The sequence below is a fragment of the Rattus norvegicus genome, chromosome 1 (assembly GCF_021556685.1).
Source record: "Rattus norvegicus strain SHRSP/BbbUtx chromosome 1, alternate assembly SHRSP_T2T, whole genome shotgun sequence".
In the NCBI taxonomy this organism is placed as follows: Eukaryota; Metazoa; Chordata; class Mammalia; order Rodentia; family Muridae; genus Rattus; species Rattus norvegicus.
This window is the reverse complement of record NC_141534.1, coordinates 180337612-180360069: the sequence shown is the minus strand read 5'-3', so window position 1 is coordinate 180360069 and position 22458 is coordinate 180337612. Positions and strand designations below refer to the sequence as shown.

At 46.9% G+C, this 22458-nt stretch overlaps 1 protein-coding gene across 19 annotated transcripts in view; it reads right to left on the bottom strand.

Annotated features, from left to right (window-relative positions):
* The window catches only part of Bmal1 (basic helix-loop-helix ARNT like 1), a 98861-nt gene that overhangs the window by 6452 nt on the left and 69951 nt on the right, over positions 1-22458 (bottom strand). For 11 of the 19 annotated variants that reach the window (XM_087551752.1, XM_087551742.1, XM_087551753.1 and 8 more), the window contains 12 exons: positions 22004-22042; positions 21722-21763; positions 20262-20419; positions 18421-18500; positions 13890-13982; positions 12518-12635; positions 10061-10210; positions 7324-7570; positions 5527-5633; positions 3718-3868; positions 2822-2910; positions 1146-1254 (listed from right to left, as the gene is read on the bottom strand). In XM_087551752.1, coding sequence (XP_087407878.1) covers positions 1146-1254; positions 2822-2910; positions 3718-3868; positions 5527-5633; positions 7324-7570; positions 10061-10210; positions 12518-12635; positions 13890-13982; positions 18421-18500; positions 20262-20419; positions 21722-21763; positions 22004-22042 — 1383 coding nt within the window. The remainder of the gene's footprint in view (positions 1-1145; positions 1255-2821; positions 2911-3717; positions 3869-5526; positions 5634-7323; positions 7571-10060; positions 10211-12517; positions 12636-13889; positions 13983-18420; positions 18501-20261; positions 20420-21721; positions 21764-22003; positions 22043-22458) is intronic. The other 8 variants (XM_087551769.1, XM_087551768.1, XM_087551746.1 and 5 more) reach the window with 1 other exon arrangement.

Below are 22458 nucleotides of genomic sequence, written 5' to 3'. Positions count from 1 at the left end.
GCTCAGACTGAGCAGTCCTGACTTCTTAGCACCTACCTTTACTGTAAACCTTAGCTGAGACCAACTTCAAAACCCTGGCTCGCCCTGATCTGTGAATTCCTAGTATCACAAAGAAAATATACTTCTAAAGGATTTTACGATCATTCTGATAAAGGGCTCTGATGTCATGTTCCAATGGTTTTGCATAGAAACGAGTGGCTGGTCTGAAGATGATCATACTATCTCCCCATCTCCCTCCAGAGGTGGAGTCAAGCAGTCAAACCCACCTCTGTGGATTGGAGGAGAATTTACCCGAATGGGACAGAAAGCCCCTCTGGCTGACCAGAGAATAGACTAAGTCAGTGGCTGCAGAGAATATTGGTCTTTCTGAGTCCTACACCTCTTTCCTTACCATTATGTTCCATTAAAGTTATATTTTTAAGTATCTGGTTACCACCTTCTTGATTTTCCAAATCCAGGTGGTATGACTCACAATGACTATGATTAAGGACAGTTTCTGAGTGTTTATTAAATGTTATGTTGTTTTTTCCTTCACAATGCCAACGAGTCCTTAGGAAAGTCAAACTACTTCCCTTCTGTGGCTTAAGTCAGCACACCAAAGATTAGATGTCGCTCCTAAACACAGTCAGGTGAATGCAGGCCCAGGACTGAACCCCAGTAAGCACTGCCAAGCTCTGCTTTCATGTGGAAAGGACACACCCCTCCCAAGAAACTGCCTCTGTTAACAGTTGAGCTGCTTGGCCTCTATTACTAACTCTACATAGCCTGAAGAAGTTTTTTGTTAAGGCTCAAATCATTGGCTGCTCACAGATTACTACAGGCCTGTAATGTTCCTGGACATCCATCCTCACTAGGAAGCTCCTTGGGATATATTCAAAGTCTCATGAACTGGGCTTTCCCAAGAGTGTCCTTAAGCGCTGGCCTATTTGGTCTAGCGTCTTTATTTAAGGCATGGTTTATATTTTTCACTGGGCCAGAGGAACAGAACAGTCCTGGAACAGAATAGTCCTGTGTGGTAAAAGCAGCAACCTCTACCCAACTGTGATGACCCAAAGTGCCTCTTCCACATGCTGAAGCATCTGAGAGGGGGAGTGTGGAGTGCTAAGCCCCAACTGGGTGGAGAGGCAGCCCCAGGGATTACTTGCCTGTGGATTTCCATGATTTCCTCGGCAATCATTCGACCTATTTTTCCTGCTCCAGCTCTGGTTCCCCCTGGAATGCCTGGAACAGTGGGATGAGTCCTCTTTGGGCCACCTACAAGAAAGGAATCAGAGTAGAAAAGGAGAAAAGGGAGCAAGAAATGCTATCAAGTGTTAGATGAAAACCTCCTGACCCACTTGAAGTAGAACATCAAGGTTCTACATTGTCAGAAAAAGTTCTAGCAGGGGAAGGCTTGAGGTTCTATTTAGCATCCAAGGGCAAAGTTTTGACACGAACCAGTTAATTTCCTTCCTGTGCCAGGGCTAGAGACAAGACAGCAAAGCGTGAGCTCAGCAGGTAAAGTATGAGTATGGGATGCCCAACTCATCCAAGTAGGTGTGGCTTCTTGGAGGAGGAGGCTTCCTGAGCTGAGTCTTCTTAAAAGATGGGTCTGAATTAGCTTGATTGATAGGTGGCAAAGACAGGAAAGCACCCTAGGCACAGGACCACTGTGCAAGAGGACTTGGGCAGGACAGAGAAGTCTACCGCAGGGTGGTCATGGAATATGATTAGGGCGTGATCGAGCTTGGAACTGGCAAAGACACAGCCGTCAGATCATGCAGTACTGGTGACATCAAACAGGATCCACAAGGACTTAGCACAAGGACCAAGGGACTTAGCACAAAAAATGTACTGGTTGCAAGGTGGGCCACTAAAAGTCCACCACACAGAGCACAAGCTGCAGCTACATTTCACTTAAATCACAGGGATGCAGCCTGAAATGTGCATGAAAAATGAGTTTGTCATGTCGATCAAACCTAGACATAATAGCCTACAGGGTATAAATTGTAGGCTATAGGGTGTGGCCTGTAGGTCTAGGCTACCATCCTAGATTACTGTGCTATAGATGACCACAAAGGTGGCATTTGTGGCTCTAAACAAGGTAATGTGTTACTCTAGACATCACAATGATTATGGCATCAGAAGGAAAAATGATATTTGTCACTTATATGGTCCACTGCTAACCAGACTGTTGTTATGCTGTGTGTTGTGTGGAGTAGAGCATGGAACTGAGAGAGTGAGATTGAAATTAGGGGCTAATGCAGAGGCAATGGGTGAGCGTAAGAGACAAAAAGGACAGAATGATGTATTTAGCTGCACAGAGAGGAATGGGAGGAACCAATAATTCTGGCTTCTACAACTGGATGAAGGCAGTACAGAAGATAAGCTCGAATATTCTTGGGAAAGCAGAGAGTGGGTGTGGGAGTCATAAGTAGAAGGGGTCGGCTGAAGCCATGCAAGCAACAGTAGTCCAGGAAGGACAGGTACAGAAGAATCAGTGCTGAGCCACAGGGAAGGAGCTCACTGGATATAGAATATTCTCAATACAAATAGTCACCTGTCTCCTAAACACGGGAGCCAGTGAGTCACCGAAGATCAAATCACAGCCTGTGGTCAACAAGGAGTCAAAAGGGAGAGAGTGCAGAGCCCCAGCAAGAGCCACATGCATTCCCAATATCCCAGGAGCATGACAGTGCTGTTCTGACTGGGACTCAGCACATCATGTCAAGGTCTGCTCCACAGAACGTGACAACAGGATACCCTGAACACTACGGGAGAGTAGCTAGTCATAAGCAGCTTCTTGTAGGCAAGCCCCGATGCCCAAGCAGGACATAGTTACCTTCTCCAGAGGGCAGCATGCTGTCCATGCTGTGGGGGGATGCTGTGAGCTGTGGGAAGGTTGGGTCCCCGCCTTCCAGGACATTGGCTCTGTGAATATCCCAGCAAGAAGGAAATATGAGTCAGGCTTGCTCAGAACCATGTACCTTTCACCTTGGCCAAGGAGTCCGGTGTCCACTCAGGACCTGGACAGGCCAGAAAAGGAAGTGTGTGTCTGAGTGTCTGAACAGGTCTCCTCAGTGTTCTCTAACATGATGGACAGCATCCTGGCTTTGGACTCAATGCTTGCCTGGGCCTCCCTAATTTCTATACAACACAATTTAGTAGACATGACTGTAGCAGTACCCCTCCCTGCCCACAGGGCTATAGCACTTTTTCTCCTACCTGCCAACAGCTCCAGGCCCCTGCCTGCTTCTAACAATAGGTGCGTGAAGGCGGTAAAAAGGACCTTGTGAAAGAAGGCTCTTCCCTCCCACCCTGGTCACTGAGCAGGTGGCAGAAGCCTTTGAGAAAGTATTCCTGCCAAGACTTAGGGTACTAGCCGGATAGCCATGGAGACCAGTCCATCCTCAACCAAGACCAGAAAGAGCTAGTATCTATGCAACTAAGTCTTTCACCCTCTCCACCAGCATAAGCCGACGCCCATATTGGGGTTAGGGTTAGGGTTTCAAGAACCGACTGTTTCCTGGAGTAAGTCTCACTAGTACAGATCATGTAGGAGGACAGCCAATGCCAGTCCTTGGTTAACAACACTTCCTGTCTTCCTCCCATCAGTAGACACTAGTAAGGTGACATTAAAATGTGGGTGCTGCCTATTACCCTTATCCTTTGTATGCCCAGGTAAGGATCCCAAAGCACCCCCCTTTGAAGCAAGGATATAGCTCAGAAGATACTCACAAAACAACAGTGTTGGTTGAGACAATGTATTCTACTTCCTTGGTCCACGGGTTCATGAAACTGAACCATCGACTTCGTAGTGTGATAAAGGAACCATCTTTGATCTTAAACTTATAGCAATTAGTCGTGATCTTTTCTCTTGTCTGTAAAACTGAGAATGCAGAAAAAGACACAACTATTGTCCTTTCCTCAAACCAGTGACTATGTTAAACAGGTCACCTGACCCCAGATCCTAGCCATGCTCACCTCCCGCGCCATCACACTTAGAAAGTCAAGGAGCATGTGATTGCACAGACAGGTGGCTTCCAAGGGTCTAATCATAGCCTTTTGGTGCATTTATCAACCTGTCACACCTTTCCAGAGTCTATGAAAATGAAGCTTTCAGGAACACTGGAGTCAGCTGTGACATGAGCACCAGCCATGTTCCTTCCCTATTACAAAGCCCAAGGACAGACTAGTACTTGGCCAGTTTAGGAAATCTGAGTCAACAGAGGCCTGTTCAAATCTCATCCTTTGAGAAACAAGCATCATGAGTACTTTTCAAGTCCCAATTATTAGAGACAAAAGAGGCAGAGTATGACTCCTGCCCTCTGGAGGGATGTGACTGAGGCTACTTGAACACACTATCCAAGAGCAGGAAAGAACTGCATAAAGGCTAAGGGATGACAGGGACCAGCAGGCAGGCACAGGTGACAGGGTCACAGACAGAACAAATCTGGGAAGTGAAACCAAGGAACTGGGTCTGGGCCAGGAGATTTGAGGTGGGACATTTTGGATCTTGTACCTATCAGTAGTGTTTGGGTGTGAGTCTAAATATTGGTACATTAAGCAGGGATATGATATTATCAGGCCTGATCTTTTTTAACAATAATGAAATAACTACAAATGGTGAACCCAGGGTAAGAAAAGAAGCAGGAGACTTACAGGCACAAGTGCCTGAACCAGAGTCAAGGCAGCGGTGGCGGGGTGGGGGTGTGTGAAAATGGGGACTCTTCATAAATAAAACCTGCAGCAACTGAATAAGTTCTGGTAAAAAACAGTGAAGGGAGGGGCTGCATATGTGGCCATTATATCTGTGATGGTCAACTTCGTCACCCTGACACAACCAAGAATCGCTTGGTAAAAGAATCTCAATGAGGGGTATATTGAGCTGGCCTACAGGCACATCTATATGGTATTGTCTTAATAACGTTAACTTATATGAAAGACATAGCCCACTGTGGGGAGCACCATTCCCTAGGTGGGACCATGAACTGTGTAAGAGTGGAGAATTTTAGGTGAGCACAGCAAACTAACAGTGAGCACGTATGTATTCACTTTCTCTTTGCGCTAGACTGTGGGTATGATGTGACCAGTTGTCACTCCTACCACTGTGACTTCCCTCTAGGACTGTAACCTGAAATCGTGAGCAGAAATAAAGTTGCTTTTTGTCAGGGTATTTTGTCGCAGTGATAGAAATAAAACCTAGACTCCATGAGTCAAGGAAAATACAGGAGGCAGTGCAGCCAGGTATGGAAAGAAAATCAGAGCAGTCCAGGACATAAGAATTCTGTTCAGGCTCAGAGTAAATCCTAACCAAGAGACAGCTCTACAAGCAATCATGGCCTCTATAGAGAAACCCCTCATGCAGTGAGTAGGGGCTGAGCATCTGTAAGGGACAAATGGTTCCTGGATAGTCTTTTCTTCTCTCACATGTTTTAGCCTGAAGAGTTCTGGGATGGCTGAGTCCCACACAATAGGGGCAATTTTCTCTGGAAGAACAATTAGACACACTTTATAACATCAGACTCTTCCTATGGCTCAGCTTACCTTGCCTGTGACATTCCGCAAGGTGTCCTATATCATCTTGATGAAAATACTCATAACACGATGTACCTAGAAGTTCCTGTGGTAGATATGCCAAAATAGCCGTCGCCCTGAGAGAGAACAAGTGCCTTTAGATAAGAAAAGGCCATTCCTAGGAAGAATGATGACTTGTGGGTGAGCAGCCTCCTTCTCCCTACCACAGACTCCAGGAGATCAAGGTCAAAAGAGGCAAGAAAGCTAGGTACTTCTCACTGGACTAACTATGTGGGTGACCACACCATGTAGTTTTCCAGACTTGAATCAGAATTATAAAAACAAAGCAAAACAAAGCAAGGACAACATAAAGGGCTTCGCTCAGAAATCAAATTTCAGGAGGTCTTTAAATGACAACCATATTATTCAGGTAAAGGTAAGATAGCCAGGGCAGGGCTACTCCTTTTTTCACTGCTTGCTTATATCAGGACAGCTAACACCTCGAGGCTTCTGTAGGTGAGACCACAAAAGCCTTAACAAGTAAGTGCCTACTCAGGCTGGCATTCTGTGGCTGTCGCTAGTAGCTAGTTATTAGTCTGTGGATATTTCTAAGAGACAGCTGCAGCAGTGAATTCGGGACATTTGGTTCACAGTCAAGCTCTAACACCAATTAGCTATGGGTCGAGCAGGCGGTGATTCGTAGGCTAGACCTCAAGTCCTCACCTATAAGATGGGGAGTCTGGGCAAGAAACAGTTCAGCCCAATAGCTTTCTGTAGCGGCACAGTCTGTGAGCTGGTAACCACATGGAGTGATTCGTGTGTGGCTACTAGTGCCCTGGGAAACCCAAGCTTTTATTTTAATTAATTATATCCAAATTTAAATACACAGACAAGTCCAACATGACCAACTTTACTGAAAGCTCAGGTCTAGATAGCTGTTTCCATGTCTTACATTCTATTCATCGACAGGACCCTGGAACATTTCATAGCTGTAGACCATATTTCTGTTTCCTTTCCTAACTGAGTTTCATATCACCCACTTAACTATCACTATGTATCAATGAATACTCAGAAAAATCTCTATATTTACCACGATACCCTAATGAGTCTGGTTTTAGGCAGAGGCCATGCTCCCTGCCCTCGCTTTATGCAGAAATGTGCAGTCGGAGGCAGGGTAGGTGAGGCCTGCAGTCAAGTGTCTCAATTTTTAGAAGAGATTATCATTATTCATTTCATTATTTAAGGCAAGGCCGTATGTAAGCCAACACTGCCCTGAGTGCTCTATATAGGTGAGAATGACCTTGGACTTCCGTCCTTCTGCTTCTACCGCCCCGGTGCTGGGCTTCAAGGCATGAACTACCACATCGGCTACATGTGATGCTGAGAACGGAATCCCAGCTTCATGCATACTGGGTAGGCATTCTCCCAACCGAGCTACACGCCCAGTAAGCAGAATATTCTCTTAGAAAAGCCAGCTGAGCACCTCATCTTCTCAGCTTCTCAGCTCAGGGTTGAAGTCCTCTGCTACAGGGGTTCTCGAACTTCCTAATGCTGAGGCCCTTTATCAGCTCCTCACATGGTGGCGGCCCCAACCATAAAATTATTTTCTTGCTACTCCATAACTGTAATCTTGCTACTGTTATGAGTCATGATGTAAATATCTGATATATAGGATATCTGATATGCAACCCATGAAATGGTTGTTTGGGCCCACCCTCCCCCCACCCTGCCACCACTCCCACCACCGCCCCTGCCAAGGGATCAAGCCCCACAGGCTAAGAGTCGCTGCTCTACTGCATTGCTGAAAGGTGAGATGCAGGGTCTTACCTCTGATCTACAAAAACAAATTTCCCATCTATTGCATGTCGAGACACATACTCCATAGACTTCACCCGTATTTCCCCGTTCACTGGCTGTGGAACCATGTGTGAGTGCAGTCGCCCGATTGCAACGAGGCAGCTCAGATTGCAGCCCTCATTGTCTGGTTCACTGTCTTCGTCCAGCCCCATCTTTGTGGGTGGCCAGCTTTTCAAGTAGCCTGTGCTGTGGATTGTGCAGAAGCTCTTTCGATCTGCTGGAAAACAAAAGCCCATGGTGATGTCAGTGCTGGGCTGGCAGTGGGACTCGGTCTCCACGCGCTTCAGGTGTCACCCGGTGAATGGGGCAGGGAGAGAGGTCCCGTGTCACATATGTTTAGCAGAGCCATACACTAGAGGCATCGCATAAAGCACAGCAGGGAGGAATGGACCACACAGGGAGAAGACTCCTGGGATGGTTTGTATATGCTCTGCCCTCGGACTGGCACTATTAGGAGGTGTGGCCCTGTTTGAGTAGGTGTTGCCATTTTGGAGTAAGCATGTCACTGTGGATGTGGACTTTAAGACCCTCATCGTAGCTGCCTGGAAGCCAGTATTCTGCTAGCAGCCTTCAGATGAAGATGGTGCAGCTCCTCCTGCACCATGCCTGCCTCGATGCTACCATGCTCCCTCTGAACCTGTAAGTCAGCCCCAATTAAATGTTGTCCTTATAAGAGACATGGTTGCCTTGGTCATGGTGTCTGTTCACAGCACTAAAACCCTAAGAAAGACACCTCTCCTAGGCCAGAGGATGGGGAGGGCTGGAATGTGTGATGGAGAACAAAGGCACCGATGCAGAGACTGCTCACTGGATAAAAACACTTGCCTTGTGTGGGGCATCTATCCTAGCATTCCTACATCAAGATGGGAGGAGACAATAGGGGCTGGGGATTTAGCTCAGTGGTAGAGCGCTTACCTAGGAAGCGCAAGGCCCTGGGTTCGGTCCCCAGCTCCGGAAAAAAAAAAAAAAAAAAAAAAAAAAGATGGGAGGAGACAGAAGCTCACAGGCCAGAATGCAATGCTGTGACCAGGAACAAGACCCTACCTCAAAGTAAGGTGGAAGGAGAGAACCAACTCCTGAAAACTGTCCTCTGACCTACACACACACACACACACACACACACACACACACACACTCCATGGTGTGCACTCTCTCTCTCTCACACACACACACACACGCGCACACACACACACACACACACACACACACACTCCATGGTGTGCACTCTCTCTCTCTCACACACACACACACACACGCGCGCACACACACACACACACACACACACACTCCATGGTGTGCACTCTCTCTCTCTCTCTCTCTCTCTCTCTCACACACACACACACACACACACACACACACACACACACACACACCATGGGTTTTCCTGTCTCTGTCTCTCTCTATCTCTTACACATCCCCCCCCATACATTCTCTGCCTTCAGTTTGTGCTGACTCCTTTATTTTGACCAAAGGCACAGAGGTAAATCATTGCCTTGCACCTGTCATCACCCTGGACTTCAGAAGAATGAATCCTAGGGGGAAGAGTGTACCCCAAATGAGGTGGTTACCCATACAGGCAACACCGCACCCTGGAAGTGATTGTGTCCCAAGCCTTCACATCACAGTAAGGATGGATTTGGCCCAATGTTTAGAAACTGAGCTGAGACTGTGTTCAGCCAGACCACACCCAGACTACAACTAATGGGGCCTGACCCTTGCTCCAATTATTCCTCTATTTCATCCTAAAGAACAGGGCAGTTCCCCAACAGACAGACTCTTCCTCTTTGGAAGGGGCCACATTGAAGACATCTTTCTGCTATCTTCACCTGTCTCTCTAATGGGACACGTGGCCTGTCCTAGCTTGTTGCAGCTGCTGGAGCCTAGGCTTTGGTCCTAAAATGTCTGTTTCCATGACTGGAGAAACAACTCAGTACTCAAGGGCTTGCTGCTCTGGCAGGAGAGCTGGGTTTGGTTGTGAGCACCTATATGGTGCCCGTATCCTAACCCATATCTGTGAGGTCAGTTCTAGGGGATCTAATGGCAGCACATTAAACACAGATATTGCACACAAACACTTAAAATGAAAATAAATAATTTTTTAAAAATCTCTAGTTATACCTGGATATAAATAAATATCCTTCAGTGATATGAGCAGGTGGTACGTGTTAGGGCCCAAGTGGCCACTCTGGAGACGCCCCTGAGGCTTACTAAGGAGGTACTTGGAGCTCAAAAGAAAAGCTGAGGTAGAAATGTAAACTTAGAAGCTGTTGACCTGTGGGTAACATTACCTATCGACACATCAATATGGACAGAGGAGAGTGGCCCCAGGGCAGAGAGAAGGGGAAGCCAAAGGGCCAGGGAGAGAACTTTGCAAGAACCGTGAACAGTCAGTCAGTCAACACATGAGATCACTAGGGCAATTGGCCAGGAGGATTCTAGAAGGGTCGGTACTCAAGAGACAGAACTGTGACTGACTGTGTTTTTTTCCCAAGTCACATCAGGATAGACAGAATTTATACACAGAAAGCCTATTCACAAATCTGTCCCCATGGCAACACATCAGGGCTCCAGGGCTCCCCATTCCCCGCTCTGGTTGCTGAAGGCTGTAAGGTGAGAGGCAGCCAGGGCTGCAGGCCAGGGAGCAGACGCTCTGGGGAGCTTCGTGAAGAGCCCCCAGGTAAGCCTCTCTTAAGGCTGCTAACTGTACCTTTTTTCTTTGAACAGGTGGAGGCGAAGTCCTTATCTTCCACCTTTACTGAAGGCCTGTTGCACTTCATCCTACAGAAGAAAGAGCGCCGAGCTCCAGAGCACAATCGGGAGGGCCCAGGGGTTATATCCGTTTTAACCGGAAGTCCAGCTGCAAATCAACACAAAACGTGGTGAAAGGAGGGCAGGACTGTCTGCCGCAGGAGGGGCAGTATGACCTCCCTGTTCTCTCCGGCCCACGGTCACGCGGATGGGTTACAGACGGTAAGAAGTGCAGTTGCACAGGTGGTGTAAGCTGTCTAGGGGAAGAAGAGAAACACAGCAAAGAGTTCCTGCCCAACAGGAGCAGAGGAAATGAGAGAAATGAGGCATCCCAAGAGAGGCTGATAACAGGGAAACTTAACGATCAGTGCCAACTGGCAGACACTTGCTTCCCGGCTAAGGGTCTGGGGTCCTACCCAAAGGGTTCACAGGATTGAGATACTGGAATGGGGGTGGGGGACACAAGATTGCCTTGAAATTTCAGCTTCACTGGAGTTAAAATCCCTTGGGGGCCCTGATCAGTCGACCCCATTGTGGATGTTTGCTCCCTAGGATAGCCGCCAGCTTCAGGCTGCCACTGAACATGGAACGAGGCTTTTCTGAACTGAAAAGGGTTGAGTAAAGTATTTGCAGGATTTCAGAGACAGCACCAAAGAAATGTTAAAGGACTTGAAATCTTTAGTAACAATTACATCAACATAATATTGTAGATTGATGGTGATGTTATAATTAGCTTTTGAATCTTGCTTTTGAATCTTGGGGCTACCCAAAACCCTGAACTAGACAGGCTTGTGTTCAGACTTGTGGTTTCAACCATGGCACTGTGGGTGGAACCCTCAGCCTTTGGCACATCCGTCAAGCACTATATACCAAGCTACCATTTTGTTCTGCTGGGCTGGGCTGGGCTGGGCTGGGCTGGGCATTTACTTTCTGCAGGTAGAGCAAGGCTACTGAAAGCTCCTGGGTGACTTTGATACGCATGCCTCTTACACCCCTCATGGCTGTGGAAGCTGGGTGTATAGACACCACTGGGGGAGCACCGCAGCCATGCCAAGCAGTGACCACTGCCCAGGGACCCTCTCCCTACTGCCTCTCCCAAACTGGCTCTGTTAACTTCTCTAGAATGCCAGCCCAAGCCTCCCACATTGGTTCAGTGCCCTTCACTGTATCTTTCTCCCTACACATTTTGCTGTAAAGGCAGCAAACAGGCTCTAGGACACCACACAGGTTCATCTCTGCGGGATGTTTCCTCTTCCCTTCCTGATACCCATTAACTCATCTATTCAAACACACCTCAGCCAACACAGACTCAGTGGTGCCTGTCCTCTTGCCCCATGCCTGTCACTACTGCTGTAGCTGCAACTATCCTGCAGGGTGCTGCCCGAGTCACTGTCTCCTGACCATGTGGGAAGAGCCCCAAGGACAAAATGTCATCCATTTTTTTTCTCCTTCAGTCACTGGAAGGTGCTGAAGCCAGCCTACAGAAGGCAACAGGCATTAGGGCCAATGTTTGCTTTTATGGAGAAATGCAACTTCCTAAGAGGTACCCTGAGGGAGTTCTCTGACACCATCTCCATCACCAATCAACATGGAGAACTGAGCAACAAGAAAGCCATATGCCAAATGCTTTGAGCCCACGCAGATCCAACACCAGTGCTACACTTACACCATGCTGGGAAAAGTCAACATTCTTACACATTTCAACTACCCAATGAAAAATGTATGTTTTACAGATGAGGAAACCGAGGCACAGAGAGGTGAACAACTTCCTCACAGCCACACCCCCAGTGAATGGTGGAGGCAGGATGTGCACCTAGCCAACCACTGGGCCAGCTCCTGGGTCTTGGTCTGGGAATGACTGTGGGGAACAAGAGCTGGGGCCAGAGAATGCTGACCCTTGGCTGCAGGAAGTAAAGGACCCGGTCAGAGGACAAGAAACACTGGCTAAGTGTGACTCAGAGACACACACACAGAGAGAGAGAGAGAGAGAGAGAGAGAGAGAGAGAGAGAGAGAGAGAGAGAGAGAGAGAGAGAGAGAGAGAGACAGATAGAGACAGAGAGATTTGTTCTGGGAGAACCGGACAGTGTGAGCCTTCTCAACTTAAGAATATGCTATTAGAAAGTTATAAATTCTGGGAAAAAAGTTAACCTGAAATCAGACAGAACCTAGTCAAAGTGGCCCCTCCTTGCACTAAGTTTGGCCATTGAAACCTCTCCTCTTTAGGTAGTCCATAATGTTAACAAACCCCAGTGAGCAGAAATAAGTCCAGTTAGTCACAGCAAGCAGCTGTAATGGAGAAATATGGCAGAGAGGTAAGAACGAAGAGGTTGGGCCCCAGGAACCTGTCTGTCCCTGGGCAGTGTCGGAGCAGCATGGGGCGATGAGGAGAATGCACACAGCCTCCCCTGCACTCACTCTTCGCATCGATGAGTCGCTCCCGAGGTGCAGTGTCCGAGGAAGATAGCTGTTCCTTAACTTTGGCAATATCTTTTGGATGCAGGTAGTCGAACAAACTCTGGCCAATAAGGTCATTCTGAAGGGATGACATATGAATGGACAGTCGGCATGACTGAGATACACAAGATGCAGCAGCACTCCAAGTCTACACAGCCCTGGCCTCTACTCTGCCTTCTTAACCTTGAACATCTCAGGCATTTATGGGACCCTGCCCACACGTCCAAACTTTTGCCTGGACAGACACCAGGAAGAAACATTGGTCCAATACCCTTGAATGCCCAGTAGACATTAAAAGAAAAAGCTACAGAGAATGGGGTGTTTTCAACTCTGACATTATGCTCCTTGGTTCATTTTTGAGGGGATACTGTTTGACACAGAATGACCATGTATGACACCACCTTGCCTGTGTCTACTCAGGTCATGACTTTCTTATCTCAGACACCCGAGTCCTAGGGTAAGTGCCAACTAGCCAAGTCATATCTTTGTGTGCCTTCATCACCTGTGTCTGCTCACAGAGATAACAGACTTCCCTTTATGAGTGCCCTGAGAAGAAAAAATTAAAAAGCAAAACATCTTGGAAAAGCTAAATTTACACAACTTCTCATTTATAGAAATGGCATTTTGACTAAAAACTTCTTCTGCCTACCAGGCTTCCATGCAATTACCAAGACGTAAATGAGTGAATGAATTAACACATATTCTGAGGTGAAATGGTTATTCTAGAAGCTTTCATATGATCCTCTTATTTAATCCTATAGGCAATTCCAAACAAACAAACAAACAAACAAAAAATAAAAACTGTATAGGACAGTCAATGTTAACAGAATCTAGACTCCCCTGGGAGGCTGGGCATCTGAGCTGCTGGAGTGTGGGGGTAAACTCCACTGTGAATTGATGTGGGAAGACCCAACCACTGTGCTAGGCACGGTTCCTGGACTGAGATCCTGGACTGTATAAATAGAGAAAGGGAGGTGGGCCACTGGGTTAAGTCCCAAGATTCCTATTCTTGGGTATTGAATTACCTGCCTACCTTTCTCTCCCTTTCAGACAGCTTCACTCCCCATCCTAGTCCACAGATGTGGGATCTTCATTTTGTAGCAAGAAGAAAACTTAAGCTGTTGATTGGGTCAGAGTCAGACCTTCCAGTTGGGGGAAATACAGGACCTGTTAAAATTCTTCCTAAATTTAAATTCATTTCTGTGTTACGAAGTGAAGAATTTTTGGAAGAAGGATTTCGGATGTGACCCATATACTTTAATTCTTCTGAAAAACTAGGTGCTATTTCTGACCACCAGGAGGCTGCCCACCACTAATAGGAGCCCGATATTACCTGGCTATAATTGAGGATCTTGAAGACAGATTCGGAGACAAAGAGGATCTTCCCTCGGTCACATCCTACGACAAACAAAAATCCATCTGCTGCCTAATCAGGAGAAATGGATAATCAATTTATCATAGGTCAGGACACATGATCGGAAAGCAAAGCAGGGCTTCATTTTCTAAGTCTCCGGTGTATGGGGCCATGCACCGACACCTTCACTGGTATGAGAAGAGGGTGCTTACAGTCAATACTATGTGAGACCAGCAGGATTCCCTCCCATGTGACCATGTATGCCTGGACATCTGATGATCAGAGGGAAAATGCCAATTAAAGAAAGCTCCATTTCAGGATGAATTCAACTTAAATTTATTCTTCTGGTCCTATGACAGGCCAGACAAATTACACTCCGCTGCTCTAATTACAGTCCCTCTGTGCTGGTTAACCTCAGCTCTCAACTTGACACAGCCTAGAACCACCCAGGAAGAGAGTCTCAAGGAGGAATTATCTAGGTCGGATTGGCCTGTAGTCATTTCTATGGTGAACTGTCTTGATTCTTAATTGATGCAGTAGGACTCAGTCCACTGTGAGCAGCACCATTCCCTTGGTAGGGGGGTCCTCAATAGTGTAAGAGCGGAGAAAAGCTGAGAGCAAACAAGCAGGCAAGGACTCAGGCATTTATTCTCATTGCTCCTGACTATAATTTGCAAGGATCCACTCTCTTGTGTTGTCCTTGACCACAAATGTGGTTCTTTAAGTGCCTGCCTTGACTTCCCTGTAATAATGGACCGGGTGAGTTGCATGTGTGAGCCAAATTAGCCCTTTCTCATGTTATGTTGTTCTTTGCCAGGGTATTTTAATGCAGGGATAGAAAGGAAACTTGAACTACCACTATGGAGAACATAGAATCTAAGCCGGCAAGGACCATTTAAGATCAGAATTCCATCTTCATTATCTCTGCTGCCACCTATCCTGAATTTGAATACCCTCTTTTATAGGGAGTGCTTCAGACCTTCAAGCTTTAACATCCCAAGTGGAGTCATTTTGGCTTTTTCACTTTTGTGATGGCCTGGCAGGAAGGAGGGTCACTTGAGTTCCTTTAAGCAGTGCCCCCGCCTGACATACAAACATAGTCCAAATGTCCACAGGTTCAGGAAATACCTCCCTTCATCCAAGCTAAGCTACCTGTGTTGTAAGAAAAACAAAGCAATAGTGATGAGATGCTTGTGTGGCAGACATGAGGCCCTGGGTTCAAGTCCCACTTCCCCTAGCAAAACAAAACTCCCTCATGAATTCTTCTGACCCTTTCTTTAGTTTAAGTACATGTGAACTTTAAAGTTCTCAACAAAGACCAGGACGGGAACAAGACGTCCCAGAGAGATGGGAGCAAGTACAAAGACAAGGACAACTTTGGCTGCCACATGTCTGAATCCTACCAATAATGTTTTACGGATAACCAACCAGTCTTACAGGAGTTTCCAGGTGAAGTGGTTGGGGTTCCCCTCTCATGCATTTGGCCTTAAGACTTTGCTCCCCTGGGTCCTGAGAGATTCCGAAAGCCAGGCTCAAGTCTGAGATCCCAGCACCTAGGAGTCTGAGGCCTAGGAGGACTGCAAGGATTTGGGCTACATATCGAGTTCTAGGCCAACCTGGGCTAGAATAGGACCCTTTGTAAAAGCACATAAGAAAGACAGCTTGCACTGGCCACAAGAGGAATGAGGACCTGCTGCTAATAACTGCAACATTTATGAGTCTTTGACAAATTCTAAAAAAAAAAAAAAAAAAAAAAAAAAATCGGTCCTTTTTTACAAAGAAGGACTTTTAGAATATAGTTTAACTCTAAGAACTGGGGCATGGATTCAAGTGCCAGAAAGAAAAAGGCCAGCATGGGCAACTGTCCTAGGATGTAAAAGGCCAGTGCAGGCGACTGTCCCATGATGTAAAAAGTGAGAACAAGAGAGGCAGAGCCATTCACTATGAGAACCTGTCAAGCCACCAGCCACAGGAAACTTGAGTCCCTAAGCTGGGCCAGGGTGAAGGATGACAGTGAGGGGGAAGTAATTTTCCTAGCACCATCTGCTGGAAGCCTCATTATGTCAAAAACCGGATATTAATAGCTTCCTCATTTGCCTTGCAGACAGTCACATCTCACAGGAGAAGTGTTCAGGGTCTTTGCTAAGGTGGGAATGGGACGTGAAAGGTGCCGGGCAAGAGAGTGACTGACAGCCTGCAGGGGACGCTGGGCCTGCAGAGGCAGGCTTGACCCAGAGATCTGAGCGAAGTGTTTCTAAGGAGGGCAGGAAGGTGGCAGAGTCAACATGGATACAGGCAGCACTGCAGGCTCCAAACGGTGCTGTGTTCTGTAAAGCGGACAGCCAAGCAATGGAGCCGGGCCTGGGGGACAGCTTGTGAGCAATTTGTCATTATCGAGGGCCACGCAGATAGCCAGAGTGGGCTCCTCCGGGGAGAAGGTTGCTAGTAAGTGGGCAGTCAGGCCAGGGTTTAAAATGCAGGAGAGTAGAGTGACTGAACATTATAGTATGATCAGGTCAACTGATCCTCACACATTGTCATGAGAGATCCTGAAAGGCTGGCACAGTGGCTCAGGTCTGGAATCCCAGCACCCAAGAGTCTGAGGCTTAAGAAAACTGTAAGAATTTGAGGTCAGCTGGGGCTACATAGTGAGTTCTAGTCCCGCCTGGGCTAAAATAAGACCTCTAATAAAGGCACATAGGAAAGACAGCTTGCACTGGCCACAAGAAGAACAAGGACCAACCTGCTGACTACTGCAGCAGCAACATCTGAATCAGCCCAGGCACAACTCATGGAGAAATGCATGGAATGAATAAAGGGGAAAAATTGTGTGTGTGTGTGTGTGTGTGTGTGTGTGTGTGTGTGTGTGTTCAGTTATAAAGAAACTACTAAAATTAGGTCATTAGTAGGACCATAGGTGGAATCAGAGATCACGTTAAGCCAGACTCAGAAAGACAAATATTACATGTTTTCTCTCCAGATTTAAAATGCATACACATGTATGTGTGTATGTATGGCATGAATATAAAAGGAGGAGAAAGGATCTGGGGAGAAATGGGGGAAGGAAGAACCTGTAACGCCCCCTCCCACACACTAAACACTAAAATAACATAAATATCATGTGATGAACCCGCCTTCTCTTGACACAAGTTCCCACTCAGCAGGTGGACACTTGGATATGGTAAGAGATTGGAAAGGGTTCCGAGTTCCCAACGTACCAGAGAACCAGGACAACTTATCATGGAAGTTACTGATTCCTCAAACCTGGAGTAGCCCCTGCTATGTGGGATAAATCAGTCACTATATTCACTTAGTCAACGGTGTGAGCTGTGAGAGAGAGCGTGGTTCTTACAGACTTTCACAGCCACCCCAGCAACTCCACAGGGCCACTCAGAACCAGTCACAGGAGAACTGGAATCCTATCCACCTATCAGGTCTGTTCACTGCAGGTAAAACCACTCAGAGCAGCTCATGCTGAGCTCACAGGCCTGTACAATGTGCCTGGACCACACTGAGTAGAAAGAGGTGGGAGCCATCCTGGGCTTTGCAAACTTCTGCTGAAGGACATGGCTACAGTGTGGATGGAGGCAGGCAGGGTCGGCCCTGGTTGTGTGGGGGTAAGGCTGGGCGATCTACCTCTTAGTTACAGTTTTCTGTTCTTCCTGTTTGCAGTATGCCAAAGGGCATGCTCCTGGACCCAGGGTCTTCCCCTTTCAATTTCTTAGTTCATCTCCCCCTGCCCAGCAGCAGACTGGAGCCTGGAGCAGGCCTCCTCTGTGGAAGCTGTAAGTTCCCATGGTGCTAGCTTGGCCATCTCTTTGCAGAGATATGGGAGACAAAGAGAGCACGAAGGCCAAGCAGGTGAGAGCACATCTTCCTCTTTGGCAATTCTGGATGGGCTCAGGCGGGAAGATTTAGAAGGAGCTTTTATTAGGTTAGAAGAGAAGGGCTTATCCATTGCCAGAATCAACCCTCTCTAAATGCTCCGTGAAGGAATCTGATTAACTCACTCCCCCTCTTTTTAAAATTTTACTTATTTTGTTTCATATGTTTGAGTGTTTTTTCCTGCATGTATATATGTGCACCATGTGTCTTGGAGGGCCGGAAAGGGAGGGCATAACCTTTAGAGTTACAGATGGTTGTGAGCCACCATGTGGGTGGGTGCTGGGAAGCAAACCTGGTCTTCTGCAAGAACAACAAATGCTCTAAACCATAAGCCATCTCTCTAGCCCCTCTCTCCCCTCTTTAACAAATCTATCTCTGGCTGATAAGCACACTACCATAGACTTCCCCTCTGCTGCCTAAGTGAGGTGATATGAGAGGCAGGTGGCTGGTTTTGTGGAAGGGATGTGAAATGCACCCAAAACCAAGATAAAGTGGGGGGAACCAAGAGAGGAAGTGGGCCCAGGGAATTCGGTGTTCAGATGGCAGACTCCCTCAAGCCATACTTACTCTGAGGCTTAGTAAGAAACCAATGCAATGTAAAGGGATCCCCATAACTGCCACATACCCTGAGAATTAGGTGTTTCAGTTCGTCATCGGATAGAAATGTTGGCTTGTAGTTTGCTTCTGTGTATGGGTTGGTGGCACCTTAGGAGAAGAAGAAAGAGTGTGGTGGGTAGATTTTTCTATTTGGACAGCATTTCACACTCCCCTGCCTACACCCTGGGTTGAACCACCCCTGGGATCTCTCTCTCTGTCTCTCATTCTTTCATTCATATTCATTCTCTCTCTCTCTCTCTCTCTCTCTCTCTCTCTCCCCCTCCCTCCCCTCTTCCTCTCCTCTTCCTTCTCTTCCTCCTCCTCCTCTTCCTTCCCCCTCCTCTCTCTCTTACCAAAACTTGGTGGATCTGGCTTGAGTTTTGGGGAAACTATGCTATGCCCCCCAAAATCTCATTGAAAAGAGAACATTGCTGCCCATGGCCAACTCAGTTATTGGGAAATAGGTGTGGTGCCTCACACCTTCAACTCCAGCGCTAGGGAGACAGAGGTAGGCAGATCTCTGAGACTGAGGTTAGCTTGATCTATACAGTGAGTGTTAGGCTAGCCAGAACTCTATAGTGAGATGCTATTTAAAAAACAGAAGCAAAGCCCCACAAAAGACCACAGCTCTACAGTCTCCTGGGCTGGTTCTGAAGTCCAGAGTGAACAGGCTGTCCCCATCTGTCAAGTCACTACTTCACAGCTTCTAGAGAAACCATCCAAGCTGCCAAGCCCTGGGCCCACTTCCCTGGGGAACATGTTATTCTCATCCACCCAGTTCAACCCCAGGACTGAAGGGACCAGACTTTTGTTTAAAAAGCTTTTGATCTGAAATTCTGGAGAGCAATAGCTTAGCAAAGCCAGCTGCAAATGACAGCAGAGGAGCCCAGCAAAAGGCTTAGATGTAATCCAGGGTACCATGGGGAAGGATGCTCTTCACATCAAGTAACAAGACACATGTCCTAATCTATATCCCTTGAAGTTTTCTGTCCAACTTGCTAACAATTGATTGATTGATTGATTATAACCCATCTCTTCATCACTAAAATCACATTTTCATTATCACCCTTCAAGCATGAGATCCAATGTTTCTGTATCTCTGAACAGTGATCAAAAGGACAAAAGCAACTTCCTGCTTCTAGTGACCTTCCACAGATACAGAGGCATGCCTCTCTCACCATATGGGGCCAATTTTGTCCCAAAGCCCAAAACTGACTGGAAAATTCCAGGAACAACATTCACCAAAATGGGTGCTGTATTTCAGATTCCTCCTGCAGCTTGGTAAAGTTGCTTCCAGTTTCCTGCCTCTGTTTTCTCACCCTCCCCACAGTTAGCAAAGAAGGAAAATACTGCCTCCCTCACAAAGAGTCAATCTAGTTCGGGAAAATTCCAAGAAGATGAAAATATCATCAATGTTCATTTCTGATGATAAAACTCTCTACCTGTGACTCATTCATCAGAGGAACCAGGGTAAGTTTTTCTCTTAAAAGTCAGAGGCTCTTTCCTGCCTCCCCGTGTGCGCCTACATTTCTTGATTTTGATCATTATAAGGGATGGGGAACCAGGCACAGGCAAGAGGCAGCATGAGAGGTGTCTGTCCTCTTTGGTAAACAAGAATATGTCAATGTATATATGCTATGTACTCATATGCTTATATGCTCTGGGGAGGCATGAATGCAGATTACATCTTAATACCCGTATCAGATCATTAATAACCTGATTTGGCCCCTTACCTGCTGCCGAGAGGTGCAGGTGTATCACTTAGGGTTACATGATGAGAGAAATCACCGTTTGTGTCAGGGACAGTGCAGGTCAGAGTGGTCACATTTGGAGGCAAGGGCACAAAGGTGATAGAGTCTGAGATCTCACCTCTCAATGTTTTCATGTGCTGAACAGCCATCCTGAGCACGGTGAGTTTATCTAACTTCCGGGACATCGCATTGCATGTTGGTACCAAAGAAGCCAATTCGTCAATAAAACTGTTCATTTTGTCCCGACGCCTCTTTTCAATCTGACTGTGGGCCTCCCTGAACATGGGAAAGAGAATGACTTCATTTGAGATGTGCGCCAGCATCAAGGCAACATTGACAAAAATAACTGAGTTGTGACTGCTTCCAATATTCTCTGACGTGGGACCCCCAAAAGGTCTATTGACTAGTTAGAATTAGGCAGCAGATTTGTTTTTTCATTTATTTGTTTTTGATGCTTACCCCATCTTTTAAGGAAAAAATACATGGCAACAGTTCTTTCACAAGAAGCTAAATTGTTTATTTTTCCTGATTGCTCTTCAGATCCTATACGACCAGGTTTGGGGGATGGGGATAGGAAGACGAAGAAGGAAGGTATGAGGTTTCGCATACTCCAGCACCCAAAACAGCCATAGAGTACCCAGGTCCCACAGCGAGTGCCTCTGCAGCCTGTGAGCAGCCACTGTGTGGCCTGCTGAGGCCATCGCTTCTGTCTGGTGGATGTAATTAGTACTAACACACTCTTGGATGAACCAGGACCTGGCTAGACATAACAGATGTTTGGCCTGTCCTCAGGCTTCCTTTGAGGGATGTCATATTATACTCCACTCCTGGACTGGCTGCCTATTTAGGTAGGAGAAAGGTAGGAGGACACTCCCCTATAAGTCTGTCTCCCTGACAGATGTGCATCTGATGTTTTTGCTGATAGGGCAGCATCACCAGTGGAGAGGTAGGTACAGAGCCACAGGCTATCTGTATAGGCTTGTCTGCAAGGGAGAAGCTGGATGTCTCAGGTCAGCCAGTGTCTGCAGCTTGCTTGTTCTGTGTGCTATAACACAACTTCAGCTACCCCTAGTTGTGATGGCAAGGGGCACGAAGACCCAACAGAATGGCATCAGCAAGTGTGACAGACAAGAAGGACCAGGTTAGGAATCTCTAGGGAGTGCGAATGCCCGAGATCTGGCCTTCAGATGCCACTTGTAGCACAGAAAAGGCTCTTGTCAAAGGTGAGGCTCCACCTGGGGATGGCATCTCAGCCATAAGTCTTCTGGAGGACCAATGAGTAAGAAGCCATCTGGGAGGCTGGAGAAAACGCCAGCCAGGAATGATTTTCTCCCTCCAAATCTCCTCCAGGTTAAATTTGCATAGTCAGTAACGAGTGAAGGCCAGTTCTATATAGGGGGACATGGGGTGGGGCAAAGGGAAGATGCTTAAATGAGCTGGAACCTGCCAGTGCCCCCTCATGTTTCTGAGGTGCCTGAGAAGACTCCACAGACATAAAGAAAACACACCAACCTTCCCCAGCTGCTCCCTAAGCAACCGAAAATATACTCTGTCAACAGAGTCAGAGGTTGAACTTACCTTGCATTTTTGATCCTTCCTTGGTGTTCTGCATATTCTAACCTGGAAGAGAGGGAAAGAGAGAAAATTCAATCCCCTAGATAGGACTGGAAGACTTACACATTTGTTTTCTCTACAACTGACCCCTGATGCCTCTCCACAGACACACAAAGATTCTTAGTTCTTAGCCACACTAGAGATGGGGGGCGGGGCATGGATAGAGGGACAGTCTTGAGCTCACATTCATTGTATCAAGAGAATGGCCACAAACTAACTGAAGTTAAAGTTATTAGGGGATGGTACCTTCCATGAGGGTCATCTTTGTCTGTGTCCATACTTTCTCTGCAAAAGCAAGAGGAGAGGACCATGTCAATACAGATGTGCAACATAACATCATCATATAGAAAGCTCTCATTTATTCAGAAACCACAATACAGAAATGGATGGTTTAAGCAAGCGCTTAAACCAGCACCCCATATTACCAAACAAGAGTTATTAATAGTCTCCATAGGGTGTATATGTTAGCTAAACTAGTTTATATTATAAATGTATCAAACACCAAAGATACTACTGCATGAGTCTATTTGTTGGTGGATGGGGATGGGCGGGTGAGGAGGGGCTAATGAAAGCACTGACAGACTGTGAGGAACAGAGCAAGGGCCCCAGGGAGCATCTTAAAGGTATTGCCACCACAGGCTGCTCCTGGGCCAAGTGGGCAGACCCAGATGAAGTGGAGTGGAGGGCGGAGAGCTACAGAG